The sequence below is a fragment of the Oncorhynchus mykiss genome, chromosome 17 (genome assembly GCF_013265735.2).
Source record: "Oncorhynchus mykiss isolate Arlee chromosome 17, USDA_OmykA_1.1, whole genome shotgun sequence".
Taxonomy (NCBI): Eukaryota; Metazoa; Chordata; class Actinopteri; order Salmoniformes; family Salmonidae; genus Oncorhynchus; species Oncorhynchus mykiss.
In genome coordinates this window covers 26,343,245-26,365,398 of record NC_048581.1, presented here as the reverse complement: position 1 = coordinate 26,365,398, position 22,154 = coordinate 26,343,245, and the positions used below count along the sequence as shown (strand labels likewise).

Genomic DNA, 22,154 nt, shown 5'->3' with positions numbered 1-22,154 from the left:
CCGTCTATTTACGACCACAAACCGACCCTGGCACTAAGACCGCACTCAACGAGCTGTATAAGGCCATAAGCAAACAAGAACATGCTCATTCAAAAGCAGCACTCGTAGTGGCCAGGGACGTTAATGCAGACAAACTTAAATCCGTTTTACCTCATTTCTAACTGCATGTCACAGATGCAACCAGAGGAAATAAACTTTAGACCACCTTTACTCCACACACCGCCCTCCATTTGGCAAATCTAACCATAATTCTATCCTCCTGATTCTGGCTTACAAGCACAAACGAAAGCAGGCAGAACCAGTGACTCGCTCAATACGGAAGTAGTTAGTTGACGCGGTTGCTACTCTACAGGAATGTTTTGCTAGCACAGACTGGAATATGTTCCAGGATTCATCCAATGGCATTGAGGAGTATACCACCTCAGTCACTGGCTTCATCAATAAGTGCATCGACGACGTCGTCCCCACAGTGACCGTACATATCCCAACCAGAAGCCATGGATTACAGGAACATGTGCACCAAGCTAAAGGCTAGAGCTACATCTTTCAAGGAGCGGGACACTAATCCGGACGCTAATCCCGCTATGCCCTCAGACGGACCACCAAACAGGCAAAGCGTCAATACAGAACTAAGATTGAATTCTACTACACTGGCTCTGATGCTCGTCGGATGTGGCGGGGCTTGCAAACAATTATAGACTACAAAGGGAAACCTAGACATGAGCTGCCCAGTGACACGAGCCTACCAGACAGGCTAAATGCCTTTTATGCTTGCTTCGAGGCAAGCAACACTGAAGCATGCATGAGAGCACCGGCTGTTCCGGACGACTGTGTGATCATGCTCTCCGTAGCTAAAGTGAGCAAGACCTTTAAACAGAGGTCCAACAGATGGATTACCAGGATGTGTACTCTGAGCATGCGTGGACCAACTGGCAAGTGTCTTCACTGACATTTTCAACCTCTCCCTGACAGAGTCTGTAATACCTACATTTCAAGCAGACCACCATTTCAAGCAGTCCCTGTGCCCAAGAAAGAGAAGGTAACCTGCCCAAATGACTACTGCCCCGTAGCACTCACGCCGGTAGCCATGAAGTGCTTTGAAAGGCTGGTCATGGCGCACATCAACACCATCATCCCGGAAACCCTAGAACCACTCCAATTCGCATACCACCCCAAGAGATCCACAGATGATGCATTCTCAATCGCACTCCAAACTGCCCTTTCCCACAAAAATAACACCTATATCAGAATGCTGTTGACTACAGCTCAGCGTTCAACACCATAGTGCCCACAAAACTCATCACTGAGCTAAGGACCTTGGGACTGAACACCCCCCTCTGCAACTGGATCCTGGACTTCCTGACGGAACGCCCCCAGGTGGTAAGGGTAGGCAACAACCCATCTGCCACAGTGACCCTTAACACAGGGAACCCTCAGAGGTGCGGGCCCCTCAGCGGTGCGTACCTCTCCCTCAACGTGAGCAAGACAATGGAGATGATGGTGGACTACAGGAAAAGGAGGGCCGAACACGCCCCCATTTACATCGACGGAGCTGAAGTGGAGTGGGGTCGAGAGTTTCAAGTTCCTTGGTGTCAACATTGCCAACAAACTATCATGGTTCAAACACACCAAGACAGTTGTGAAGAGGGCACGACAATGCCCTTTCCCCCTCAGTAGACTGAAAAGATGGGTCCCCAGATCCTTTCAAAGGTTATACAGCTGCACCATCGAGAGCATCCTGACCAGTTGCATCACCGCCTGGTATGGCAACCGCTCGGCGTCCGACCGTAAGGCGCTACAGAGAGTAGTCCGTATGGCCCCAGTACATCACTGAGGCCAAGCTTCCTGCCTTCCAGGACCTATACACTAGGCGGTGTCAGAGGAAGGCCCACAAAATTGTCAAAGACTCCAGTCACCCATGTCACAGACTGTTCTCTCTGCTACCGCATGGCAAGCTGTACCAAAGCGCCTAGTCTAGGTCCAAAAGGCTCCTTAAAAGCTTCTACCCCCAAGCCATAAGACTGCTGAACAATTAATAAAATGGCCAGCTGGACTATTTGGTTTTCACACTGCTGCTACTCGCTGTTTATTATCTATGCATAGTCACTTTACCCATACCTACATGTACAAGTCCCCTCGACTAACCTGTATCCCCGCACATTGACTTGGTACTGGTACCCCTTGTATATAGCCTTATTATTGTCATTGTATTGTGTTTCTTTAGTTTATTTAGTCAATATTTTCTTAACTGTCTTTTCTAAAAACTGCATTGTTGGTTAAGGGCTTGTAATTAAGCATTTCACAATTCACCTGTTGTATTGATTTGGTGATATTGCAAAAAAAAGCATGAAACAGGGAGAGAAGAGGAGTGATGGAAAAAGGGAAAACAAGAGGAGGGGGGGGGCTTTACTCTCCAACACCAGCAGTAACCTCACTTCCCTGTCAATCTGATCTGTCAGAACAGCAGTAGAGACGGCCAACGGGAGGTCTGAGAACAGCTGCCAGGCGTTCTGGCACGCTACAACTCCTCTCTCTGTCTGGGAGAGGAACATCGCTATGACCACACTTTTCCACGAGCTAGGGGCAAAGGAGAAGGATGTGGCCTGTGTTGCCCTCTGACAGGTTCTTGTAGTGACTAACTAGTGACAAATCTTCATTGCCATCTTTGTTCATTTGTAATGCGGTTCTTAACATTCTTTCCTGAATAGTTTTTTCTCATACCATGTCTCTAGCTTAATTTTCAAGTTTAACAGGTGTTCATATAAAAGTTACATCAATTTCCATTTCATCTCTCCATGTTAATTAATAAGATTTAACTAAGGAAGTAGTACATTAAATTATGTATATACAATACTGCCGTGTTTTGACAGTAGCTGGTGGGAGAGTGATGCACACTGTATAATTTGGAAGAAATCCCCTCTGAACAAGCTACTGTCTCATCTCTCCTGAATTCGAGAAAGAGCTCGCTTCCCTGATTAGCACCAGAGCCCCAAATCTCTCTTCCGTTCACTACCATATTCCCTCTCTTTTCCTCTTAGAGAGACAAAATCAACAGATCAACAATATCACGGCCCAGAACGTTGCCGTGCCAACACCCCACTGCGTTCCAGTTACACAGTTAATTGGATGAAGAGTGTAAGATTAAAGGACCTACATCCCAAGGCAACGGCTAATTGATTTAATATTTATGAACTTCTAACGAGGGGAGTGAGGGGGAAGGCAACAGGGATCCAATTTAAACTGTACTCGCTCTAACATTTCACGTGAAGGAAATGTTTAGTTAGAAGGGGTGGGGATGGAAGAGAGGGAGAGCGGTTCTTTCTGTTTTCTGCTCAGCCTAAATACGTACTGCAAACCAAATCCTAGCTAAAGGCATTATGGGTATCCACAGGTGTAGCCAGTGGAATTTAAACCGTTTGATATCAAAAAATTAGTCTCAAGAACATGCTCTGATAATCCCATGTTGCAGAGGAATTAGGATCACACAAGCAGTGTAGTGAGAGATAAGGACTGAGACTGAGACTGGATCCACTCACCTGCTGGCTCCTCTGTACTGCTGGCTGTGGTTGTCGGGGGAACAACGGGAATCTCTGTTTCCAGGTAAAAACACCGCACAAACACAGACAAAAGTTAGCTTCATTATGTTTTAATAAATTTGACATAGAATTAAAGACAACTGTTATTTTGATGAAAGAGTTATGCAAATTAAGACGAGTATACAATACAATAAGAGTGTTTATTTTCCAGCAGAAAAGCTTTAGTATTAATGTACAACCTACAGTTTTTCAGTAGATGTAGACGTGCTGTGTGGGGTAACTGTACGAAGGGATGGTTACTAGTTAGGTTTCGCCTGTAGAGAGTTACTTTCTCAGCTGTACAGTATCCATATTAGGAAGTCTGAGAACTAAGGACTTCCTAATATGAATGCCGTACAGGTGGAGCTACCTGGCAGATCAGATCAAAGGGGAACAGCGAGATTAAATCTTAAGATCTGGAGGGGAGATATCAGGGAGGGTTGTGAAATCTGTAATGTCTCCCCCCTCACGCCTCTATTCACCCCCCCACGACGAGGTCTCTGCGGTTTTACACCCAAGACTTCATTCTCTCAGCTCTCCTTCACCCTCTCGTGTAGGCTATTTACAGAGAGAGGAAGTTGACATTGAATGAAGCCATGCATGAAAAGAGCTCCTCTTATCTCCAAAGGAGCAGGATGGTAACATTAGATAACAATAGATATAAAACCTAATGCATTTTGTTACACTGGCGGCAAAACGGGGATAAAACCCCCGAAACAGGTGTGTAAGCAGCGAGGGGAAGCAAGGACAGAGAAGCACAGATACCGCTGTATGAGAACACATAGATAAAAGGAAAGGGTGGCAAGATAGATAAAATACACAGGAACGGAAAAGAGTACAATAGCAGTGTATTGGCAGTCATGCATACAGAGCCTTGCAAAAGTATTCACCCCCTTTGGCGTTTTTCCTATTTTGTTGCATTACAACCTGTAATTTAAATGGATTTTTATTTGGATTTCTTGTAATACACATACACAAAATAGTCCAAATTTGTGAAGTGAAATGAAAAAAATGATTTGTTTAAAAAAAATTGAAAAAAAAAATGAAAAACGGAAAAGTGGTGGGTGTATATGTATTTTGCTGTCCCTTTGCTATGAAGCACCTAAGTTAAGATATGGTGCAACCAATTACCTTCAGAAGTCACATAATTAATAAAATAAAGTCCACCTGTGTGCAATCTAAGTGTCAAATGATCTGTCACATGATCTCAGTATATTTACACCTGTTCTGAAAGGCCCAAGAATCTGCAACACCACCAAGCAAGCGGCACCATGAAGACCAAGGAGCTCTCCAAACAGGTCATGGACAAAGTTGTGGAGAAGTACAGATTTGGGTTATAAAAAAAGATCAGAAACTTTGAACATCCCACAGAGCACCGTTAAATCCATTATTAAATAATGCAAAGAATATGGCACCACAACAAACCCGCCAAGACTCACAGACCAGGCAAGGAGGGCATTAATCAGAGAGGCAACAAAGAGGCTAAAGAAAACCCTGAAGGAGCTGCAAAGCTCCACAGTGGAGATTGGAGTATCTGTCCATAGGACCACTTGAAGCCGTACACTCCACAGAGCTGGGCTTTACAGACGAGTTGACAGAAAAAAAGCCATTGCTTAATTAAAGAAAAAAATAAGCAAACACGTTTGATGTTCCCCAAAAGACATGTGGGAGACTCCCCAAACATATGGATGAAAGTCCTCTGGTCAGATGAGACTTAAATTGAGCTTTTTAGCCATCATGGAAAACGCTATTCAGTCACCCCGAGAACGCCATCCCATCATTCTGTGGGAATTTTTTTCATCGGCAGGGACTGAGAACTGGTCAGAATTGAAGGAATGATGGATGACACTAAATACAGGGAAATTCTTGAGGGATTTGTTTCAGTCTTCCAGAGATTTGAGACTGGGATGGAGGTTCACCTTCCAGCAGGACAATGACCCTAAGCATACTGCTAAAGCAACACTCGAGTGGTTTAAGGGGAAACATTTAAATGTCTTGGAATGGCCTAGTCAAAGCCCAGACCTCAATCCAATTGAGAATCTGTGGTTTGACTTAAAGATTGCTGTACACCAGCAGGAACTCATCCAACTTGAAAGAGCTAGAGCAGTTTTGCCTTGAAGAATGGGCAAAAATCCCAGTGGCTAGATGTGCCAAGCTTATAGAGACATACCCCAAGAGACTTGCAGCTGTAATTTCTGCAAAAGGTGGCTCTACAAAGTATTGACTTTGTGGGGATGAATAGTTATGCACGCTCAAGTCTTCTGTTTTTTGTCTTATTTCTTGTTTGTTTCACAATAAAAAATATTTTGCATCTTCAAGGTGGTAGGCATGTTGTGTCAAACAAATGATACAAACACCCCCAAAAATGCATTTTAATTCCAGGTTGTAAGGCAACAAAATAGGAAAAATGCCAAAGGGGGTGAATAATTTCGCAAGCCACTGTAGATGAAGATTCTGTTTGATAAAGGAAGAAAGAATCAAGTCTTTTGCTCAACGCCTCTGATTTGATTAGGACTTATCCCAATCATTTATTTTAATTTTATTTATTTCACCTAGTGGTTAAGAGTGTTGGGCCAGTAACCAAAAGGTTGCTGCTGTACTGCCTTTGAGCAAGGCAGTTAACCCCCAACAACAACTGCTCCCCGGTTTCCGATGATGTGGACGTCGATTAAGGCAGCCCCCCCATGCCTCTTTGATTCAGAAGGGCTGGGTTAAATGTGGAAGACACATTTCGGTTGAATGCATTCAGTTGTGCAACTGATTAGGTATCCCTTTTCCCTTAATTGTTTAATTTATACAGGCCTAATTTATACAGGCCTAATTTATACAGGCCTAATTGTTTAATTTATACAGGCCTAATTTCTCATTAAGAATGCAAGCATTTGTCTTGTGACAAGAAAAAAAATTGCTGCCAGAGGCCATGTGGTTTTTACTCCCTACTGATTACTCTGTTTCACTGCTAATCGACCTGCCAAGCCCTGATAGCCGATCAGGATTCAGCCACGCGTGCCAGATCACATAATAATAATGAGCCTGTTTCTCATAATCGACTCGTATGGTCTGATTTACGACCCTCTACATTGATGACATTTTATCCCTCCCTGTTAAAACTGAAATTGGCAAGAGGTTTCAGTATCGCTAAATGTTAATGGGAAGGGCTTTAAAAAAGATTATTTAGCAATTATTGAAGAAACTAAATATTTGTGTTGATCCCATCTGATCGCGGGGACCTCAGCATCTCCAAGTTTCACACCACCGACTGAGTGGCGCGACTTTCCCAGTAAAATCAAAGATATCCGATTCCAATGGAGTTTGTAGGTTTAAATATCCCCTTGGCTTGGACATTGGCCAAAAATATCCCTTTGGAATAATTAATTTCATAATAGCTTTTATTTAACCTCTGAATCATCATTTTATTGACCAAAATCAGCAATTAAAATGTATTGTTTTGGAGTCTGAAAACAAATGCCAAATAATTAAGATAAAGTGGCAGCCATTTTATTTTTGTTTTGAGATGCTGATTGCCCTTGGTCATTGGCCCTTTTCCCTTTTCAGCCAATCAGGGACACTGGTGGATCCTAGAGATGGTGTTCGTTAACTAGGCTCTGGACCGGGACTTGGCAGTGTTGTATTTGTGGGGGACTGTCAACATTGGGAGGTTGAGGCTTCACAGAGGATTCTGGGGGATGATTTGTTTATTTTAGCTTTCAGATTTACCGGGTGGTCAGAACACTGTGACTAAATGCTTGTCTGAGGAAACCAATGGAGGAGAGAAAGAAGAAGAGTAGGATTCTGTGCCATGTAGTGTGTGTTTGTCAAGCCAGGACAGAGGAGGGAGGGACGGTGGGTGGGTGGTTGGGGGGACGAAGGGTGGATGGGAGGGACGGAGGGTGGGTGGGTGGGTGGGAGGGTGGAAGGGACGGAGGGTCAGTTGGTGGTTGGGTTAGTAGTTGGGTGGGTGGGAGGGTGGATGGATGGATGGATGGGAGGGACGGAGGGTGGGTGGGTGGGTGGATGGGAGGGAGGGAGGGACGGAGGGTGGGTTGGTGGTTGGTTGGGTGGGTGGGTGGGTTGATGGGTTGGTAGTTGGGTGGGTGGGTGGGTGGATGGGAGGGACGGAGGGTGGGTGGGTGGGTGGGTGGATGGGAGGGAGGGAGGGACGGAGGGTGGGTTGGTTGGTGGGTGGATGGGAGGGAGGGAGGGACGGAGGGTGGGTTGGTGGGTGGATGGGAGGGAGGGAGGGACGGAGGGTGGGTTGGTGGTTGGTTGGGTGGGTGGGTGGGTTGATGGGTTGGTAGTTGGGTGGGTGGGTGGGTGGGTGGTGGATGGGAGGGACGGAGGGTGGGTTGGTGGTTGGGTGGGTGGATGGATGGATGGATGGGAGGGACGGAGGGTGGGTGGGTGGGTGGATGGGAGGGAGGGAGGGACGGAGGGTGGGTTGGTGGTTGGTTGGGTGGGTGGGTGGGTTGATGGGTTGGTAGTTGGGTGGGTGGGTGGGTGGGTGGTGGATGGGAGGGACGGAGGGTGGGTTGGTGGTTGGGTGGGTGGATGGATGGATGGGAGGGACGGAGGGTGGGTGGGTGGGTGGGAGGGTGTAGTTGGTTGGTTAGTTGAGTGAGTTTGTTCCTTTTTGTAAATTGTCCATTTTCTTTGTGGAGGTGTGTATGAAAGTTTCAAGCATAGAGATGGAATGGGCAAAAGTCATATCTCGACCAAAGGTTTTAATATGGGTGGCTGGTGGCTGGTGAGGCAAGTTCAGGCAACTATGAAAGGCTGGGTTCCACGTACTTATGCAGGGGGCAATGGGCGAGCGGCTCTGCTGGTAGCCTTTAGCGCAGCGGTTGCACGTGATACCAGTCACGCCGTCTTTACAGGGACATTGACCCGTGGTTTGGTTACAGGTTTTGCCAGCAGCACCCACGGGATGGCAATCACATGCTGTGAGGAACAGAAGAGAAGAGGTAAGAGAACACACGTTTGGTGTGGGTGGGGACACAAAAACACGTAACACCCATGTACAGAGAGAGTACAGATACAGTACAAAACAACAACACATACAACAGCAGTGGTGGTGGTAACAACAGGTTTGGAAACGTGAGCGTCGAGGACAGATGAGACAGTGAAGCTTGTGAGGCTTGCTGCAGGAAGAGTGACAGGACTTACTTGGGTCCACAACACGACAAGCTTGACTTGCAGTGCCATCGCTGCAAGAACACACGAACAGCATACGCTCAGCATATTCAAACTGGCATACAGTGCTGGTTGACATTGACTGCTGGGAATTGTTAGCTCTTTCCAAGCTGCTATCATGGTAGCATGATCATGACAGTATGATTGTCCGGGATCAAAATGTTTTGTCTTCTTTCTATAATGTGTGTGTGTGTGTGTGTGTGTGTGTGTGTGTGTGTGTGTGTGTGTGTGTGTGTGTGTGTGTGTGTGTGTGTGTGTGTGTGTGTGTGTGTGTGAAAGAAGGATAATGGAACAGGCGACTGTGTTTACTAGATGATTAAATCGGATAGATAATCCTGATTGGCTGTTTTTTATTAATCAGAGGTTTGAGTCTGGAACCAAAATGGCTGTCAGATTTCCTCTCTGCCTGGGGAGTCTATCTAAGACATCTGCTTCAGGAATGCAACATCTTTTGCCTGCACTAGGCTAACCCCCTGTCTTTATTTTCAACTAAACGCACAGTTGGTCTATCTTGCCAACTAAACTCACTATATCAAGTTTGATAAAGTGTTGAATAACAGGTAAACTATTGTAATAAATCATGTTAAACTATTGGCAAAGTTTTTCCTTGTGTCTATGTTTGTTTGTACTGTTCATATCCAGGCATGGCGTGGTTACCATAACGATATGTCACACATGACGCAAATCCTATATTCTAATCAATACCAGAACTTCTCTACTAATCTTTCCTCTAGTCAGCAAGCCCCTAAGCTCCATGAGACGTTGTTGCCAGGGTAACAGAACTATGTGACTTGGGTCTGGTTGTGTGCGTCCCATGGGCTGTGTTCCATGTTGAATGTTTACAGTATGTCCTATAGAAAACCCAATGATGTCGGTTTTCAGCAAATTACTAGTTTTCAGCCAATGATGTCGGGTTTTAGAAAATGACTTTGGGTTTTAGCCAGTGATGTTGGGTTTAAGCCTGCGGGTGTATTGTCCTTCAGAATGACCCCTCCCTACATCTCTCTAGTGTCACTTGTCACGATGAGAATCATCAAAGGTCTCAGTTTGAGCTATGCAATTTGAGGTTTTGTGGGTATACACTGGTTTTACAGACCACAATGTGCATTCTCATTCCGCATGGTGGGAAAGTTATGTGAATGTTGCTTAGCTTCTGCTTTTAACTGGAAATCTACTAAATGACCAGAGAATGCTGAGATTCAGTACAAGATTTGGAGATTTCGCTCTCTCTCTCGCTCTCTCTCTCTCTCTCTCTCTCTCTTCCCCTCCTCTCGCTCTCTCACTCTCTCTCTCTCTCTCTCCCTCTCTATCTCTTCCCCTCCTCTCTCTCTCTTCCCCTCCCCTCTCTCGCTCTCTCTCTCCCCCTTCCCTCTCTCGCTCTCTCTCCCTCTCTATCTCTCTCTCTTCCCCTTCTATCTCTCTCTTCCCCTCCCATCCCCTCTCTCGCTCTCTCTCATCCCCTCCCCTCTCTCTCTCTTCCCCTTCACTCTCTCTCTTACCCTCCCCTCTCTCTTTCTTTCCCTCCCCGCTTTCTCTCTCTCTCTCTCTCTCTTCCCCTCCCCGCTCTCTCTCCCTCTCTCTCTCTCTCTCTCTTCCCCTTCTCTCTCTCTCTCTCCCTCTCTATCTCTCTCTTCCCATCCCCACTCTCTTTCTTCCCCTCCCCGCTTTCTCTCTCACTCTCTCTCTCTCTCCCCCTCCCCTCTCTCGCTCTCTCTCCCTCTCTATCTCTCTCTTCCCCTTCTCTCTCTCTCTTCCCCTCCCATCCCCTCTCTCACTCTCTCTCTCTTCCCCTCCCCTCTCTCTCTTCCCCCCTCTCTCTTTCTTCCCCTCCCCGCTTTCTCTCTCTCTCTTTCTTCCCCTCCCCGCATACTCTCTCTCTCTCTCTCTCTTCCTCTCCCCTCTCTCTCTCTTTCTCTCCGCTTCCTCTCCCCCTCTCTATCTCAGCTTCCTCCCTCTCTCTCTCGCTCTCTCCGCTTCCTCGCTCTCTCTCTCCCTCGCTCTCTCTCTCCGCTTCCTCTCTCCCTCGCTCTCTCTCTCTCTCCGCTTCCGCTCTCTCGCTCTCTCTCTCTCTCTCTCTCTCTCCGCTTCCCCCCCTCTCTCTCTCTCTCTCTCTCTCTCTCTCTCTCTCTCTCTCTCTCCGCTTCCTCGCTCTCTCTCTCACTCGCTCTCTCTCTCTCCGTTTCCTCTCTCTCTCTCTCTCTCTCTCCGCTTCCTCTCTGTCTCTCTCTCTCTCTCTCTCCGCTTCCCCTCTCTCTCTCTCTGCTTCCTCTCTCTCTCTCTCTCTCTCCGCTTCCTCTCTCTCTCTCTCTCTCTCCGCTTCCTCGCTCTCTCTCTCTCCCTCGCTCTCTCTCTCTCCGCTTCCTCTCTCCCTCTCTCTCTCTCTCTCTCCGCTTCCCCTCTCTCTCTCTCTCTCTCTCTCTCTCTCTCTCTCTCTCTCTCTCCGCTTCCCCTCTCTCTCTCTCTCTCTCTCTCTCTCTCTCTCCGCTTCCCCTCTCTCTCTCTCCGCTTCCTCTCTCTCTCTCTCTCTCTCTCTCTTCCCCTCCTCTCTCTCTCTCTCGCTCTCTCTCTCCCTATCTATCTTTTCCCCTCCTATCTCTCTCTTCCCCTCCCCGCTTTCTCTCTCTCTCTCTTTCTTCCCCTCCCCGCTTTCTCTCTCTCTCTCTCTCTCTCTTCCTCTCCCCTCTCTCTCTCTTTCTCTCCGCTTCCTCTCCCCCTCTCTCTCTCAGCTTCCTCCCTCTCTCTCTCTCTCTCTCTCTCCGCTTCCTCGCTCTCTCTCTCCCTCGCTCTCTCTCTCTCCGCTTCCTCGCTCTCTCTCTCCCTCGCTCTCTCTCTCTCCACTTCCTCTCTCCCTCGCTCTCTCTCGCTCTCTCCGCTTCCCCTCTCTCGCTCTCTCTCTCTCTCTCCGCTTGCCCCCTCTCTCTCTCTCTCTCTCTCTCTCTCTCTCTCTCCGCTTCCTCTCTGTCTCTCTCTCTCTCTCTCTCTCTCCGCTTCCCCTCTCTCTCTCTCTGCTTCCTCTCTCTCTCTCTCTCTCCGCTTCCTCTCTCTCTCTCTCTCTCTCCGCTTCCTCGCTCTCTCTCTCTCCCTCGCTCTCTCTCTCTCCGCTTCCTCTCTCCCTCTCTCTCTCTCTCTCTCTCCGCTTCCCCTCTCTCTCTCTCTCTCTCTCTCTCTCTCTCTTCGCTTCCTCGCTCTCTCTCTCTCCGCTTCCTCTATCCCTCACTCTCTCTCTCTCCGCTTCCTCTCTCTCTCTCTCTCCGCTTCCTCTCTCTCTCTCTCTCTCTCTCTCTCTCTCTCTCTCTCTCTCTCTCTCTCTCTCTCTCCGCTTCCCCTCTCTCTCTCCGCTTCCTCTCTCTCTCTCTCTCTCTTCCCCTCCTCTCTCTCTCTCGCTCTCTCTCTCTCTCTCCCTCTCTATCTTTTCCCCTCCTCTCTCTCTCTTCCCCTCCCCTCTCTCGCTCTCTCTCTCCCCCTCCCCTCTCTTGCTCTCTCTCTCTCTCTCTGCTTCCTCTCTCTCTCTCTCTCTCTTCCCCTCCTCTCTCTTTCTCGCGCTCTCTCTCTCTCTCTCCCTCTCTATCTTTTCCCCTCCTCTCTCCCTCTTCCCCTCCCCTCCCATCCCCTCTCTCTCTTCCCCTCGCTCTCTCTCTCTCCGCTTCCCCTCTCTCTCTCTCCGCTTCCTCTCTCTCTCTCTCTCTCTCTCTCTCTCTTCCCCTCCTCTCTCTCTCTCGCTCTCTCTCTCCCTATCTATCTTTTCCCCTCCTATCTCTCTCTTCCCCTCCCCTCTCTCGCTCTCTCTCTCCCCCTCCCCTCTCTTGCTCTCGCTCTCGCTCCCTCTCTATCTCTCTCTCTTCCCCTTCTATCTCTCTCTTCCCCTCCCATCCCCTCTCTCTCTTCCCCTCCCCTCTCTCTCTCTTCCCCTTCACTCTCTCTCTTACCCTCCCCTCTCTCTTTCTTCCCCTCCCCGCTTTCTCTCTCAAATTCAAATTCAAATTCAAGCTGCTTTATTGGCATGAAAAACATACAGAATTAAATACAAAAATAATAACAATAACATGGTAACAGTCAATAGTAGAAATGCAATAAATATAAAATAAAATTATGGAAAATGAAACTATAACTAACTTATAACTAAATAACGGTCATCTTCTTCTTTATATCAGTACTACAACTACAATCATCATTACTACGACTACTACTACCATCACTAAACTGTTATCACTACCATTACCACCCATATTTGGAATGATAAACATGAATAATTATAGAAATAATAGTAATAATAAGTAAGTTACTGTTTACTATGCAGATGTTATTATTCAGTGTCCCTCAGGCTATGGCAGGAAAATACATATTTGGCTGCAAGAGGAGCCATTGCTCCTTCGCCCATGAGTATTCTTAGTTTTTCCTCTGGGTTCAATTTGTAAAAATTTGGAATATATGTAGTCATTTCTGTGAATAATGAATCTCTTTGTGAGGAATATTTATCACAGTAAAGGAGAAAGTGCATCTCTGTCTCTACCTCCCCTGTTATGCAGTGACCACATACACGCTCCTCTTTGGGTAGACATGTCTTTTTATGTCTGCCGGTTTCTATTGCCAATTGGTGGTCACTCAGCCTGTACTTGGTAAGGATCTGTCTCTGCTTCGTATCTCTGACAGTGTAGAGATAATCAGCCAATTCATATTCTCTGTTTAGGGTCAGATAGCAATTTAGTCGGCTTTGGGATTTTGTTTCGTTTTTCCAGTATTGTAAATATGATTTCTTTGATTGGTTCATGATTTTGCTTATTGGAATTCTTTCTTTTGAAGCAGTGCTGGTGTCAGCTTGGTTGGTGAGGTCCAACACCAGCTGACTGAGAGGGCTCGTTTCTGGGCTCAGCTCTTGGGCTTGAAGTGCTTTAAATTGCAGACTCGAATTTGGACTTGAATTTAGATGTAGCCAAAATTTTAATGATCTTTTCTGTATTTTCATTATTACTGGAAAACGGCCCAATTCTGCCCTACATGCATTAGTTGGTGTATTTCTCTGGACTTGTAGAATTTTCCGACAGAATTCTGCATGTAGGGCTTCAATTGGATGGTTGTCCCACATTTTAAAATCCAGTTCATTGAGTGGCCCCCAAACCTAACTTCCATAAAGTGCTAATGGTAGGATTACACTGTCAAATATTTTAGTTCAAATTCTAATTGGGATGTTGATTTTGAATAATTTCATTTTTATTGCATACATTGCTCTGCGGGCTTTTTCTTTGAGTGCCTTCACTGCCATATTAAAGTTTCCCGATGCAGATATGGATATGCAGATATGGTCAGACCAAGGTAGGTGTAATGTTTTGTGTGTTCAATTAAGGTGTTGTTCAGGGTGAATTTACATTTGTGTTTCTGACATCTGGGTTTTTTTTGGAAAATCATGATTTTAGTTTTTTGGAAATTTACTGCCAGGGCCCAATTATGGCAATATTGCTCCAGAATATTAATGTTTTGTTGAAGACCTTCTTTGGTTGGTGATAGAAGTACCAAGTCATCAGCATATAGCAGGTATTTCACCTCTTTCTCTCTCGCTCTCTCTCTTCCTCTCCCCCCTCTCTCTCTTTCTCTCCGCTTCCTCTCCCCCTCTCTCTCTCAGCTTCCTCCCTCTCTCTCTCTCTCTCTCTCTCTCTCTCTCTCTCCGCTTCCTCTCTCTCTCTCTCTCTCTCTCTCCGCTTCCTCGCTCTCTCTCTCCCTCGCTCTCTCTCTCCCTCGCTCTCTCTCTCTCCGCTTCCTCTCTCTCTCTCTCTCTCTCTCTCTCTCTCTCCGCTTCCTCTCTGTCTCTCTCTCTCTCTCTCTCTCCGCTTCCCCTCTCTCTCTCTCCGCTTCCTCTCTCTCTCTCTCCGCTTCCTCTCTCTCTCTCTCTCTCGCTCTCTCTCTCTCTCTCTCTCTCCCTCGCTCTCTCTCTCTCCGCTTCCTCTATCCCTCACTCTCTCTCTCTCCGCTTCCTCTCTCTCTCTCTCTCCGCTTCCTCTCTCTCTCTCTCTCTCTCTCTCTCTCTCTCTCTCTCTCTCTCTCTCTCTCTCTCCGCTTCCCCTCTCTCTCTCCGCTTCCTCTCTCTCTCTCTCTCTCTTCCCCTCCTCTCTCTCTCTCGCTCTCTCTCTCTCTCTCCCTCTCTATCTTTTCCCCTCCTCTCTCTCTCTTCCCCTCCCCTCTCTCGCTCTCTCTCTCCCCCTCCCCTCTCTTGCTCTCTCTCTCTCTCTCTGCTTCCTCTCTCTCTCTCTCTCTCTTCCCCTCCTCTCTCTTTCTCGCGCTCTCTCTCTCTCTCCCTCTCTATCTTTTCCCCTCCTCTCTCCCTCTTCCCCTCCCCTCCCATCCCCTCTCTCTCTTCCCCTCCCCTCTCTCTCTCTTCCCCTTCACTCTCTCTCTTACCCTCCCCTCTCTCTTTCTTCCCCTCCCATCCCCTCTCTCGCTCTCTTTCTTCCCCTCCCCGCTCTCTCTCCCTCTCTCTCTCTCTCTCTCTCTCTCTCTTCCCCTTCTCTCTCTCTCTCTCCCTCTCTATCTCTCTCTTCCCATCCCCACTCTCTTTCTTCCCCTCCCCTCTCTCTCTCTTCCCCTTCACTATCTCTCTTACCCTCCCCTCTCTCTTTCTTCCCCTCCCATCCCCTCTCTCGCTCTCTTTCTTCCCCTCCCCGCTTTCTCTCTCGCTCTCTCTCTCTCCCCCTCCCCTCTCTCGCTCTCTCTCCCTCTCTATCTCTCTCTTCCCCTTCTCTCTCCCTCTCCCTCTCTATCTCTCTCTTCCCCTTCTATCTCTCTCTTCCCCTCCCATCCCCTCTCTCTCTCTTCCCCCCCTCTCTTTCTTCCCCTCCCCGCTTTCTTTCACTCTCTCCTTCTTCCCCTCCCCGCTTTCTCTCTCTCTCTCTCTTTCTTCCCCTCCCCGCTCTCTCTCCCTCTCTCTCTCTTTCTCTCTCTTTCTCTCTTCCCCTTCTCTCTCTCTCTCAAATTCAAATTCAAGCTGCTTTATTGGCATGAAAAACATTGTGTCAATATTGCCAAAGCAACAATGTATACAATATACATTGTAACAAAATTATAAATGATAGCAAATAATAATATAAAATGGTAGTAAATAATAATACAAAATTAAATACAAAATACAAAATATCTCTCTCTCCCTCTCTATCTCTCTCTTCCCATCCCCACTCTATTTCTTCCCCTCCCCGCTTTCTCTCTCGCTCTCTCTCTCTCTCCCCCTCCCCTCTCTCGCTCTCTCTCCCTCTCTATCTCTCTCTTCCCATCCCCACTCTCTTTCTTCCCCTCCCCGCTTTCTCTCTCGCTCTCTCTCTTCCTCTCCCCCCTCTCTCTCTTTCTCTCCGCTTCCTCTCCCCCTCTCTCTCTCAGCTTCCTCCCTCTCTCTCTCTCTCTCTCTCTCTCTCTCTCTCCGCTTCCTCGCTCTCTCTCTCCCTCGCTCTCTCTCTCTCCGCTTCCTCTCTCCCTCGCTCTCTCTCTCTCTCTGCTTCCCCTCTCTAGCTCTCTCTCTCTCTCTCTCTCCGCTTCCCCTCTCTCTCTCTCTCTCTCTCTCTCTCCGCTTCCTCGCTCTCTCTCTCCCTCGCTCTCTCTCTCTCCGCTTCCTCTCTCCCTCGCTCTCTCTCTCTCTCCGCTTCCTCTCTCTCTCTCTCTCTCTCTCTCTCTCCGCTTCCTCTCTCCCTCGCTCTCTCTCTCTCTCCGCTTCCTCTCTCTCTCTCTCTCTCTCTCTCTCTCCGCTTCCTCTCTCTCTCTCTCTCTCTCTCTCTCTCTCTCTCTCCGCTTCCCCTCTCTCTCTCTCCGCTTCCTCTCTCTCTCTCTCTCTCTCTCTTCCCCTCCTCTCTCTCTCTCGCTCTCTCTCTCTCTCTCCCTCTCTCTCTCTTCCCCTCCCCTCTCTCACTCTCTCTCTCCCCCTCCCCTCTCTTGCTCTCTCTCGCTCTCTCTCTCTCTCTCTCCCCTTCTATCTCTCTCTTCCCCTCCCATCCCCTCTCTCGCTCTCTCTCTTCCCCTCCCCTCTCTCACTCTCTCTCTCCCCCTCCCCTCTCTTGCTCTCTCTGCCTCTCTATCTCTCTCTCTTCCCCTTCTATCTCTCTCTTCCCCTCCCATCCCCTCTCTCGCTCTCTTTCTTCCCCTCCCCGCTCTCTCTCCCTCTCTCTCTCTCTCTCTCTTCCCCTTCTCTCTCTCTCCCTCTCTATCTCTCTCTTCCCATCCCCACTCTCTTTCTTCCCCTCCCCGCTTTCTCTCTCGCTCTCTCTCTCTCCCCCTCCCCTCTCTCGCTCTCTCTCCCTCTCTATCTCTCTCTTCCCCTTCTCTCTCCCTCTCCCTCTCTATCTCTCTCTTCCCCTTCTATCTCTCTCTTCCCCTCCCATCCCCTCTCTCTCTCTTCCCCCCCCTCTCTTTCTTCCCCTCCCCGCTTTCTTTCACTCTCTCTTTCTTCCCCTCCCCGCTTTCTCTCTCTCTCTCTCTTTCTTCCCCTCCCCGCTCTCTCTCCCTCTCTCTCTCTCTCTCTCTCTCTTCCCCTTCTCTCTCTCTCTCTCCCTCTCTATCTCTCTCTTCCCATCCCCACTCTCTTTCTTCCCCTCCCCGCTTTCTCTCTCGCTCTCTCTCTCTCTCCCCCTCCCCTCTCTCGCTCGCTCTCCCTCTCTATCTCTCTCTTCCCCTTCTCTCTCCCTCTCCCTCTCTATCTCTCTCTTCCCCTTCTATCTCTCTCTTCCCCTCCCATCCCTTCTCTCGCTCTCTCTCTCTTCCCCTCCCCTCTCGCTCTCTTCCCCCCCTCTCTCTTTCTTCCCCTCCCCGCTTTCTCTCTCTCTCTTTCTTCCCCTCCCCGCTTTCTCTCTCTCTCTCTCTCTCTCTCTCTCTCTTCCTCTCCCTCTCTCTCTGCTTCCTCTCTCCCTCGCTCTCTCTCTCTCTCTCCGCTTCCTCTCTCTCTCTTTCTCTCCGCTTCCTCTCTCCCCAGCTCTCTCTCTCTCTCTCCGCTTCCCCTCTCTCTCTCTCTCTCTCTCTCTCTCTCTCTCTCTCTCCGCTTCCTCTCTCTCTCTCTCTCTCTCTCTCTATTTCGCTCTCTCTCTCTCTCTCTCTCTCTCCGCTTCCTCTCTCTCTCTCTCTCTCTCTCTCCGCTTCCTCTCTCTCTCTCTCTCTCCGCTTCCTCTCTCTCTCTCTCTCTCTTTCTCCGCTTCCTCTCTCTCTCTCTCTCTCTCTCTCCGCTTCCTCTCTCCCTCGCTCTCTCTCTCTCCGCTTCCTCTCTCTCTCTCTCTCTCTCTCCGCTTCCTCTCTCTCTCCCTCTCTCTCTATCTCTCTCTCTTCCCCTTCTATCTCTCTCTTCCCCTCCCATCCCCTCTCTCGCTCTCTCGCTCTTCCCCTCCCCTCTCGCTCTCTTCCCCCCCTCTCTCTTTCTTCCCCTCCCCGCTTTCTCTCTCTCTCTTTCTTCCCCTCCCCGCTTTCTCTCTCTCTCTCTCTCTCTTCCTCTCCCTCTCTCTCTCTCTGCTTCCTCTCTCTCTCCCTCGCTCTCTCTCTCTCTCTCTCCGCTTCCTCTCTCTCTCTCTCCCTCCGCTTCCTCTCTCCCTAGCTCTCTCTCTCTCTCTCCGCTTCCCCTCTCTCTCTCTCTCTCCGCTTCCTCTCTCTCTCTCTCTATTTCGCTCTCTCTCTCTCTCCGCTTCCTCTCTCTCTCTCTCTCTCTCTCTCCGCTTCCTCTCTCTCTCTCTCTCTCTCTCCGCTTCCTCTCTCTCTCTCTCTCTCTCTCTCCGCTTCCTCTCTCCCTCGCTCTCTCTCTCTCCGCTTCCTCTCTCTCTCTCTCTCTCTCTCTCTCTCTCTCTCTCTCCGCTTTCTCTCTCTCTCCGCTTCCCCCCTCTCTCTCTCCGCTTGCTCTCTCTCTCTCTCTCTCTCTCTCTCTTCCCCTCCTCTCTCTCGCTCTCTCTCTCTCTCTCCCACTCTATCTTTTCCCCTCCTCTCTCTCTCTTCCCCTCCCCTCTCTCGCTCTCTCTTTCCCCCTCCCCTCTCTTGCTCTCTCTCCCTCTCTATCTCTCTCTCTTCCCCTTCTATCTCTCTCTTCCCCTCCCATTCCCTCTCTCTCTCTCTCTCTCTCTTCCTCTCCCTCTCTCTCTCTCTGCTTCCTCTCTCTCTCCCTCGCTCTCTCTCTCTCTCTCCGCTTCCTCTCTCTCTCTCTCCCTCCGCTTCCTCTCTCCCTAGCTCTCTCTCTCTCTCTCCGCTTCCCCTCTCTCTCTCTCTCTCTCTCTCTCTCTCTCTCTCTCTCCGCTTCCTCTCTCTCTCTCTCTATTTCGCTCTCTCTCTCTCTCCGCTTCCTCTCTCTCTCTCTCTCTCTCTCTCCGCTTCCTCTCTCTCTCTCTCTCTCTCTCTCTCCGCTTCCTCTCTCTCTCTCTCTCTCTCTCCGCTTCCTCTCTCCCTCGCTCTCTCTCTCTCCGCTTCCTCTCTCTCTCTCTCTCTCCGCTTCCTCTCTCTCTCCCTCTCTCTCTATCTCTCTCTCTTCCCCTTCTATCTCTCTCTTCCCCTCCCATCCCCTCTCTCGCTCTCTCTCTTCCCCTCCCCTCTCTCTCTCGTCCCCTTCACTCTCTCTCTTAACCTCCCCTCTCTCTTTCTTCCCCTCCCCGCTTTCTCTCTCTCTCTCTCTTTCTTCCCATCTCCGCTTTCTCTCTCTCTCTCTCTCTCTCTCTTCCTCTCCCCTCTCTCTCTCTTTCTCTCCGCTTCCTCTCCCCTCTCTCTCTCAGCTTCCTCCCTCTCTCTCTCTCTCTCTCTCTTCCTCTCCCCTCTCTCTCTCTTTCTCTCCGCTTCCTCTCCCCCTCTCTCTCTCAGCTTCCTCTCTCTCTCTCTCTCTCCGCTTCCTCTCTGTCTCTCTCTCTCTCTCTCTCCGCTTCCCCTCTCTCTCTCTCCGCTTCCTCTCTCTCTCTCTCTCTCTCCGCTTCCTCTCTCTCTCTCTCTCTCTCTCTCTCTCTCTCTCTCTCTCCGTTTCCTCGCTCTCTCTCTCCGCTTCCTCTCTCCCTCGCTCTCTCTCTCTTCGCTTCCTCTCTCCCTCGCTCTCTCTCTCTCTCCGCTTCCTCTCTCTCTCTCTCTCTCTCTCTCTCTCTCTCTCTCTCCGCTTTCTCTCTCTCTCCGCTTCCCCCCTCTCTCTCTCCGCTTGCTCTCTCTCTCTCTCTCTCTCTCTTCCCCTCCTCTCTCTCGCTCTCTCTCTCTCTCTCCCACTCTATCTTTTCCCCTCCTCTCTCTCTCTTCCCCTCCCCTCTCTCGCTCTCTCTTTCCCCCTCCCCTCTCTTGCTCTCTCTCCCTCTCTATCTCTCTCTCTTCCCCTTCTATCTCTCTCTTCCCCTCCCATCCCCTCTCTCGCTCTCTCTCTCTTCCCCTCCCCTCTCTCTCTCTTCCCCCCTCTCTCTTTCTTCCCCTCCCCACTTTCTCTCACTCTCTCTTTCTTCCCCTCCCCGCTTTCTCTCTCTCTCTCTTCCTCTCCCCTCTCTCTCTCTTTCTCTCCGCTTCCTCTCCCCTTCTCTCTCTCAGCTTCCTCCCTCTCTCTCTCTCTCTCCGCTTCCTCGCTCTCTCTCTCCCTCGCTCTCTCTCTCTCTCCGCTTCCTCGCTCCCTCGCTCTCTCTCTCTCCGCTTCCCCTCTCTCGCTCTCTCTCTCTCTCTCCCTCTCTCCGCTTCCCCTCTCTCTCTCTCTCTCTCTCTCTCTCTCTCTCCGCTTCCTCGCTCTCTCTCTCCCTCGCTCTCTCTCTCCGCTTCCTCTCTCCCTCGCTCTCTCTCTCTCTCCGCTTCCTCTCTCTCTCTCTCTCTCTCCGCTTCCTCTCTCCCTAGCTCTCTCTCTCTCTCTCCGCTTCCTCTCTCTCTCTCTCTCTCTCTCTCTCTCTCTCTCTCTCTCTCTCTCTCTCTCCGCTTCCTCTCTCTCTCTCTCTCTCTCTTTCTCTCTCTATTTCGCTCTCTCTCTCTCTCTCTCTCTCCGCTTCCTCTCTCTCTCTCTCTCTCTCTCTCCGCTTCCTCTCTCTCTCTCTCTCTCTCTCTCTCTCCGCTTCCTCTCTCCCTCGCTCTCTCTCTCTCCGCTTCCTCTCTCTCTCTCTCTCTCCGCTTCCTCTCTGTCTCTCTCTCTCTCTTTCTCTCCACTTCCCATCCTTCTATCTCCGCTTCCTCTCTCTCTCTCTCTCTCTCTCTCTCCGCTTCCTCTCTCTCTCCCTCTCTCTCTATCTCTCTCTCTTCCCCTTCTATCTCTCTCTTCCCCTCCCATCCCCTCTCTCGCTCTCTCTCTTCCCCTCCCCTCTCTCTCTCTTCCCCTTCACTCTCTCTCTTAACCTCCCCTCTCTCTTTCTTCCCCTCCCCGCTTTCTCTCTCTCTCTCTCTTTCTTCCCATCTCCGCTTTCTCTCTCTCTCTCTCTCTCTTCCTCTCCCCTCTCTCTCTCTTTCTCTCCGCTTCCTCTCCCCCTCTCTCTCTCAGCTTCCTCTCTCAAATTCAAATTCAAATTCAAGCTGCTTTATTGGCATGAAAAACATTGTGTCAATATTGCCAAAGCAACAATGTATACAATATACATTGTAACAAAATTGTAAATGATAGCAAATAATAATATAAAATTGTAGTAAATAATAATACAAAAATAAATACAATAAAATGGTAATAGTCTACAGTAAACATTAATAATTATAGTAATAACAATAATAGTAATAATAAGTAAGTTACTGTTTACTATTCAGATGTTATTATTCAGTGTCCCTCAGGCTATGGCAGGAAAATACATATTTGGCTGCAAGAGGAGCCATTGCTCCTTCGCCCATGAGTATTCTTAGTTTTTCCTCTGGGTTCAATTTGTAAAAATGTGGAATATATGTAGTCATTTCTGTGAATAATGAATCTCTTTGTGAGGAATATTTATCACAGTAAAGGAGAAAGTGCATCTCTGTCTCTACCTCCCCTGTCATGCAGTGACCACATACACGCTCCTCTTTGGGTAGCCATGTCTTTTTATGTCTGCCGGTTTCTATTGCCAATCGGTGGTCACTCAGCCTGTACTTGGTAAGGATCTGTCTCTGCTTCGTATCTCTGACAGAGTAGAGATAATCAGCCAATTCATATTCTCTGTTTAGGGTCAGATAGCAATTTAGTCGGCTTTGGGATTTTGTTTCGTTTTTCCAGTATTGTAAGTATGATTCCTTTGATTGGTTCATGATTTTGTTTATTGGAATTCTTTCTTTTGAAGCAGTGCTGGTGTCAGCTTGATTGGTGAGGTCCAACACCAGCTGACTGAGAGGGCTCGTTTCTGGGCTCAGCTCTTGGGCTTGAAGTGCTTTAAATTGCAGACTCGAATTTGGACTTGAATTTAGATGTAGCCAAAATTTTAATGATCTTTTCTGTATTTTCATTATTACTGGAAAACGGCCCAATTCTGCCCTACATGCATTAGTTGGTGTATTTCTCTG

At 48.8% G+C, this 22,154-nt stretch overlaps 1 protein-coding gene across 2 annotated transcripts in view; it reads right to left on the bottom strand.

The window, feature by feature from the left end:
- Positions 1 to 22,154, bottom strand: part of LOC118940367 (netrin-1) — a 114,097-nt gene that overhangs the window by 21,869 nt on the left and 70,074 nt on the right. Inside the window, exons 4-5 of one of the 2 annotated variants that reach the window (XM_036949489.1) lie at positions 8,364 to 8,513; positions 3,537 to 3,590 (exon numbers count right to left, since the gene is read on the bottom strand). In XM_036949489.1, coding sequence (XP_036805384.1) covers positions 3,537 to 3,590; positions 8,364 to 8,513 — 204 coding nt within the window. The remainder of the gene's footprint in view (positions 1 to 3,536; positions 3,591 to 8,363; positions 8,514 to 22,154) is intronic. The other variant, XM_036949490.1, reaches the window with a different exon arrangement.